At 41.8% G+C, this 7,737-nt stretch overlaps 1 protein-coding gene across 1 annotated transcript in view; it reads left to right on the top strand.

Moving 5' to 3' along the window:
- The first annotated feature begins 922 nt into the window (after positions 1–922).
- Positions 923–7,737, top strand: part of FAM162A (family with sequence similarity 162 member A) — a 40,708-nt gene continuing 33,893 nt past the window's right edge. Inside the window, exon 1 of the mRNA XM_086403338.1 lies at positions 923–1,061. Within this exon, the coding sequence (XP_086259464.1) occupies positions 1,028–1,061 (34 nt within the window). The 5' untranslated portion in view covers positions 923–1,027. The remainder of the gene's footprint in view (positions 1,062–7,737) is intronic.

Below are 7,737 nucleotides of genomic sequence, written 5' to 3'. Positions count from 1 at the left end.
ATCCCATTTTCTTACAAAAAGGGAAACTGTTTAATGACCCCACCGACCAGATGATTCGAGGAGGAACTCTTACGTAGAAGTAAGATTTTTCTTAACTCTCTTATCCTGTCCCTAAAGCAGAGGGGCTTTTGTTCTTTAAGAATTTGATTCCAGCAAGAAATGTCAAGAAAAGACACTTCTGGCAGTATGGGGTAAGAGGTGAATGTTTAGGTGTAGAAATAGTAAAATGTTTTTATAAAAACAGGCAAATAGAAAACAAAATAGGAAACATGTATGTGAAAAAGAAAATGGAGAGGGAAATGGCAACCCAGTCCAGTACTCTTGCCTGGAGAATTCCAAGGACAGAGGAGCCTGGCGGGCTACAGTCTATGGGAACCCAGAGTCGGACACGATTGTGCAACTTTCACTTTCTTGTGAATTTCTCAGGTGGCCTGATATTCCCAAAGCCAACAAGAGACCAAAGCCACTGGTCACTAAGAACCCAATTATGTAGTTTTGAGAAAGGCATGTACATATTCACTGAAAACACTGAAAAAACTGTACTGAAATACTGGTTTATCTAGGCAGTGTGACTTCGGGGTCTACAGTTCACAAAAGTCCTCCAATAAGCATTTACTTTTTTTTCTATTTTAAACGGGTACTTTCCTAGGTGCAGAGAATACTTTGCAATGGCACTAGAAACCAAGACTCCGAAAGAGCATTCTTAAGGCCTCGGCCAAAACGCTGGACCGTGCGGGGCGGGACGAGGCAGCTACCCGCCGGGTCTGAGCGCTACGCACGACCCGCACGTTCCGCTCATCGCTAAGGCCCTGCCCACAGGGGCGGGCAATCACGCTCACGTCATGCACGCCCCGCCCGCCACCCTGCCACGCACGGCCCTCCGGCTCTGCCCTCACCTTCCACAAGCCCCGCCCACCACCCCGCCCACGGAGCTCTCGTCCTCACTTTCCCGGCGCTCGGTGACATTGAGCTCCCCCGCGCCACCGCCGGCCTTGGGGCACTGTGCTGGTCGGCGGAGTAGGCGGCCATGGGGAGCCTCCGCGGCCTGCGCCTGGTGGCTGGTGAGACGCGGGCGGCGCTGAGGGTGGGCGGGAAGCCAACTTGGCCGCTTTGGGTGAAGGAAGCCTGCAGCCCAATTAGGCCTGGTAGTTGCTTGGTTCTGTTACGCATTCCCCTCAGGTAGTTCGGGATCCTGTTTGCAGGGTAGTAATAGTGGGAGAGAGCAGGGGCTGAGAGCGGAATTGGTAAGCAGACATGCGTACTAGACAGGAGTGACCCTCGCACCAGGCTCTACATTCACCCAGCTGCCTCCAACTTAATGAGCCCTCGTTACGATCAGTTTCGCGACCCCCCCAGGCCCTGTGAGTCAGTTCTTAATGCACCTGCCATTCCTAGAACTGGTGCTTCAGCTTTCCATGAGTCTTAGTGTCCTCCTCACTCCCACCCCCAACCATCTCTAGAGTTTATCCCTCAGAGAAAATTTCTAGTCTGGGGTTTCCTACCCATTTGGTATCTGATTTGGCAAGAGATTTAAGGTCTCCCAGAATAGTAGTATTTGGTTTCCTAAAGTGGGGGGAGGACACATTTCTTTTAAATAATTCTACAATAAAGTACTTTGAATTTCTTAGAGGAAAGTGTTACGTAAACGCAGGACATGCGTTTTGTTTTCCTTGTAGACATTTGTATAATGACTTTTGGGAGTCAGAACTTAATTAGCCTTCTTGGGAACCAACAGAGCCTTTGCTTACTAGGGGCTTAGAAATCAAGAGTATTTGCCTTTTGACTGTTTTCTAGCACCGGGGCAAATCACTCTTTTGGTCTTGTTCATGAACTTTGATAATGTGTAATGATTGATTCCTTAGTACCAAAAAGTTGTTTAATTCACATTTTAAAGAGAGAATCGCCTTAAACTTAGTGATTGAGATAATGTAAATGAACATTGCAAATGTAAATGAAATAACGTAGAAAAAGTTATCCTTTGCATGGCTTATTTTGCATTTCAGTGGAGAATAGGCAGGAAAACTTGTTTCAAACTAAATATTATTTATTTCCTTTAAAACAAATACCCTTTCCACTAAAGAAGATTGATTTGTTCAGTTTTGATGAACTAATTTGCTTAAAATCTTTTGTATACATCCAGTTAACCTTTTTAGTAAGGTAAGCAAAAGAATCTCTGCTCTCTAAAAAATGTCTTGTAAAAGGGACTTTGACTATGGAACCAAGACTGAATGTTTTTAATTAGTTCATGTTCTTGCCTTGAGAATATTAATACATTTATGCACTATAAGGATTCCAAAACCTCTTGCAAACTTTTAAGAACTTTACTATTGAGCACTCAGTCAAAATAAAATTCCTTGAGCACTTTAAGGACAACTTGTTTTACTCCAGATAGATCCTCTAAGGATGTTATATGAGCAACTCTTTCCAAAGGATCTCTGAATATCTGATATTTTGTGAGCAACTCCAAGCAATCTGCTCTTTCACTCACTTTTGCCCATTTTATGTCTAAATACTTTCACCTGCATTGTTTTATATGATTGATTATTCATAGTAGCCCTCTTAGGTAACTCTTATCATCCCCTCCCTATTTTACAAATGAATAAACAAAGGTCTGAGGGTTAGATGACTTGTCCCAGTTCACTTCATCATAAAATGTTAGAGTCAGGAGATGAGTCAGTGCCCTCAAATTCTGGAACTTGTACTCTTTGCTTTGTTCGAGCTGCTTGTTCAGATATGTATGTACATGTATTTCTCATGGCTGACAGGGTCTATTTGGTGTGAAATGGAAGAGTCATCAAATGCAGGTTTACTTTGAAACTGAAGCAGTCATTCATATGCAAATAGTTTTCAAGTAAGAAGAGTGATTTAACTGTCAGCCTTACTAAAGGAATGGTAGATCAGATAGAAACACAATCTAGGCATACTTTACTTATCCAGAATATTGTTTGGAAGGCAATGGCAACCCACTCCAGTACTTTTGCCTGGAAAATCCCATGGACGGAGAAGCCTGGTAGGCTGCAGTCCATGGCATCGCCAAGAGTCAGACACGATTGAGCGACTTCACTTGTACTTTTCACTTTCATGCATTGGAGAAGGAAATGGCAACCCACTCCAGTGTTCTTGCCTGGAGAGTCCCAGGGATAGGGGAGCCTGGTGGGCTGCCGTCTATGGGATCGCACAGAGTCAGACACAATTGAAGCAACTTAGCAGCAGTACTTTAGGTGAATGAAATTTCAAAAAGCCAGAGCTTAATCCTTTAGATGATGGACCCTTATTTTTAATCATTTCTGTTGGAAATCTATACTTCCTTTAACAAACAAAAAGAATGTAGACTTTTATGATCTTGGTTTTGTTTTTGTCGATGTAGCTGTAGAAATAGATCAGTGTTGTTAACTTTTGGTTCTTGGACCTCTTCACAGATAAGAGGGCCTATGAACCTTGGAAATTACATTCGAATTTTTATGGTTGTATGCCTGTCTGGAGAAGAGAGGATCCATAGCTGGCATCCATTTGTTATTGTTCAGTCACTCAGTTGAATCCGACTCTTTGTGACTCCATTGACTGCAGTACACCAAGCTTCCTGTCTTTCACTATCTCCTGGAGTTTGCCCAGACTCATGTCCATTGAGTTGATAATGCCATCCAACCAACTCTTCCTGTCTCCCCCTTCTGCTCTCAATCTTTCCCTGTAGCAAGGTCTTTTCCAACGAATTGGCTCTTCGCAACAGGTGGCCAAAGTATTGGAGCTTCAGCTTCAGCATCAGTGCTTTCAGTGAATATTGAGGGTTGATTTCCTTTAGGATTGACTGGTTTGATCCCCTTGCAGTCCAAGGGACTCTCAAGAGTCTCTCCAGCACCATAGTTCGAAAGCATTGGTTCTTTGGCACTCGGCCTTCTTCATGGTCCAGCGCTCACATCCGTATATGACTACTGGAAAAACCATAGCTTTGACTGTAGGGACCTTTGTTGGCAAAGTGACGTCTCTGCTTTTTAATACGCTGTCTAGCTTCTCTTCCCAGGAGCAAGCATCTTTTAATTTCATGGCTGCAGTCGTGTCCCCAGTGATTTTGGAGCCCAATAAAATTAAGTCTGTCACTGTTTCCATTTTTTACCTATTTGCCGTAAAGTGATGGGACTGGATTCCATGAAGTTACTTAGTTTTTTGAATGTTGAGTTTTAAGCCACCTTTTACACACTCTTCTTTCACCCTCAAGAAACTCTTGAGGTCCTCTTTGTTTTCTGCCATTAGGGTGGTGTCATCTGCATATCTGAGGCTATTGATACTTCTCCCAGCAGTCTTGACTCCAGCTTGAGCTTCATCCAGTCTGGGATTTAACATGATGTACTCTGCATATAAATTAAATAAGCAGGGTGACAGTATCAGCCTTGAGGTACTCCTTTCCCAATTTGGAACCAGTCCATTGTTGCATGTCCAGTTCTAACTGTTGCTTCTTGACCTGCATACTGATTTCTCCAGAGGCACGTCAGGTGGTCTAGTATTCCCATCTTTTTAAGAATTTTCCACGGTTTGTTGTGATCCACACAGTCAAAGGCTTTAGTGTAGTCAGTGAAGCAGAAGTGATATTTTCTGGAATTCCCTTGCTTTTTCTGTGATTCAGTGGATGTTGGCAATTTGATCTCTGGTTCCTCTGCCTTTTCTAAATCTGTCTTTGCATCTGAAAGTTCTTGGCTCACATACTGTTGGAGTCTAGCTTGAAGGATTTTGAGCATGACTTTGCTAGCATGTGATATGAGTGCAGTTGTGCTGTAGTTTGAATATTGTTTGGCATTGCCCTTCTTTGGGATTGGAATGAAAACTGACCTTTTCCAGTCCTGTGGCCACTGCTGAGTTTTCCAAATTTGCTGGCATATTGAGTGGAGCACTTTCACAGAATCACCTTTTAGGATTTGAAATATCCTGAAATGAAAAACCTAAAAGTTGGAATTCCATCACCTCCACTGGCTTTGTTCATAGTGATGCTGCCTAAGGTCCACTTGACTTCACACTCCAGGATGTCTGGATCTAGGTGAGTGGTCACACCATTGTGATTATCCAGGTCATTAAGACCTTTCTTGTACAATTCTTCTGTGTATTCTTGCACAATTCTTCTGTGTATTCTTGCCACCTGTTCTTAATATCGTCTGCTTCTGTTAGGTCCATGACTTCCCTGGTGGCTCAGACGGTAAAGCGTTTGTCTACAATGTGGGAGACCTGGGTTTGATCCCTGGGTCGGGAAGTTCCCTGGAGAAGGAAATGGCAACCCACTCCAGTACTCTTGCCTAGAAAATCCCATGGACAGAGGAGCCTGGTGTCCATGGGGTCACAAAGAGTCAGACACGACTGAGCGACTTCACTTTCTTTCTTTTTGTTAGGTCCATACTGGTTCTGTCCTTTGAGTCCATCGTTGCATGAAATGTTCCCTTAGTATCTCTAATTTTCTTAAAGAAATCTTTAGTCTTTCCCATTCTATTGTTTTCCTCTATTTCTTTGCATTGTTCCCTAAGGCTGTCTTATCTCTCCTTGCTATTCTTCGGAACTCTGTGTTCAGATAGGTATATCTTTCATTTTCTCCTTTGCCTTTTGCTTCTCTTCTTTTCTCAGCTATTTGTAAGGCCTCCTCAGACAACCATTTTGCCTTGTTGTATTTCTTTTTCTTGGGGGTGATTTTAGTCACTGCCTCCTGTACAATGTTACAAACTTCATCCATAGTTCTTCAGGCACTCTGTCTTATCAGAGCTAATCCCTTGAATCTGTTTGTCACTTCCACTGTGTAATCACTGGCATCCATTACTTAGAGCAATCTGTGCTAAGGTAAAAAGCACTTCTATGATGATTTGTAATTAGGTGGCTAGTGACCCATGCTACTGTGGGTACCATGAGGGTAAAGTGGGTCTGTTTTTACTCTGTCTTCACCACTTACCAGTGTCCAGCTCATAGTAGATAGACAATAGATATTTTTTGGAATAATTTTTTAATATTGTATTATTTTTTAAAGATAATTGTTTTTACTTTCTATACAATAATTACTACCCCAAAGGAATGAAATGGTCTTATAAGTATGTTTATTCACACCTTCAAAAAGTATTTGCTGCCCTAAACTCCTTTGACTTAATAGGAGATTTAAAAATGAATTTTTTATTATTATTATGCCAATGAAGTGGGCCATGAACAGCCTCCTTGTCAGTTTAACTCATGCCAAAGCATTAGAATCAAGAAATAACTTAGAAGTCATGTACCCTAATTTTACTGATGAGGCCAAAGAAGGAAATTGACTTGGGAAGGGTCACACAAGTACAAAGCTGGGAATATCTCCCGGCTCCTATTCTGATTTTATTTCTACTACAGTAAGTCCCCTGCATGTAAATGAGTTCCGTCCCAAGTCCAGTTTACCCGTAAGCCCAACAAAGCTAGCCTAGGTACCCATCTAACACAATTGGCTATATAATACTGTTGAAATAGGTTTATAATACTTTTCACACAAATAATATATACAAAATAAACACAAAAAAAACATTTTTAATACTACAGTACAGTGCCTTGAAAAGTACAGTGGTACAATACAACAGCTGGCATACAGGGCCATGTTTGCATATTTGAAAGTTCACAACTTGAAGATTCTTATGTTGGGGACTTACTGTACATTCTGCTCCTTCATTGTACTTTTTGTTTGTTCTTGCTAATCAGCCCTAAGTGAGTACATGCCCATTTTTACCATTTTATGCCTCTAGTCTTTGGCTTTGCTTATCACTCCCTGCAAGTCTTGCCAACGGTTTTTATCAAGCAACACTGTGTGCCCTATTCACTATGAAAGCTCTAGAATGAGTGGACTGCCATTCTTCCTAGGGCTAGAGCTTATTGCAATAAACAGATGTATATAATATATCTGGAGAGCCTATACAAGATAGTAGATATTAAGTGCTAGATTGCAGAACAGATTTTAAATGCTGCTCTGGTGTCCTGATTGGGTTCCTTTTAACTTTACACATATCTCTTTCTAGTTTCATAGTTAGCCTTGTTACATTGGTACCTAGACATCTGCCACGGCGAGGGTTTTTGGCAAAAGCTACAAATCAGGGCTTTTCCCCACCAGCCCCCTCCCGAGCATTCAGAGAAAGGAAAAGTAGTGTATGTTAGGGTTATCTACTGAAGGCTCCTTTGAAACAAAAGGGATGGAAGAGTGACATGAGCAAAGGGGCAGTAGAGAGTATGGAAAGGGTGTTGGAGGAGAAAGGGCAGTAGGGAGAAAGGATTATCTTGGATTGCAGGAGGTAATAGGAGATAAAGTATGGCCTTTGAAGATTTTAACCAGATGAATTTGGACAAAAAGGAAACCTTCAAGCAAAAGTCATTAAAAAACATTTTTGGAAAATTAACGTGATAGCTGCTACCTGTGAAGATATTACTGTAATCCATGGGTGAAGTAATGTGGAAATGATAAAAAAGGAATTTATCTAGGAAGTGTTTTGAAGAAACTATTCATATGACTTTGAGACATAGAGTAATGTAAGGAAGGACATAGAGACTAAAGTGGAGGACTGAAGGAGTATTGCCCCATTGTCAGAGATAAGAGAGTTGGGAAGGAATTTGGCATTTGGGAAATTGGAGATTTGGGAATTTGGCAGAGAGGATGGTGCACTATTGAGTAGGAGATGGCATTGAGTTATAGGTGAGGATGGAACCTTTCAATTAAAGACCTGAAGACAAAGGAAGAGTAGAGTTAGAGAAATATATGAGAGC

The sequence above is a fragment of the Bos grunniens genome, chromosome 1 (assembly GCF_055505025.1).
Source record: "Bos grunniens cultivar Pamir isolate PY7600 chromosome 1, Bosgru_T2T1.0, whole genome shotgun sequence".
NCBI classification, from domain to species: Eukaryota; Metazoa; Chordata; class Mammalia; order Artiodactyla; family Bovidae; genus Bos; species Bos grunniens.
The sequence above is the reverse complement of the archived record's forward strand: the minus strand, read 5'-3'. Positions and strand labels throughout refer to the sequence as shown.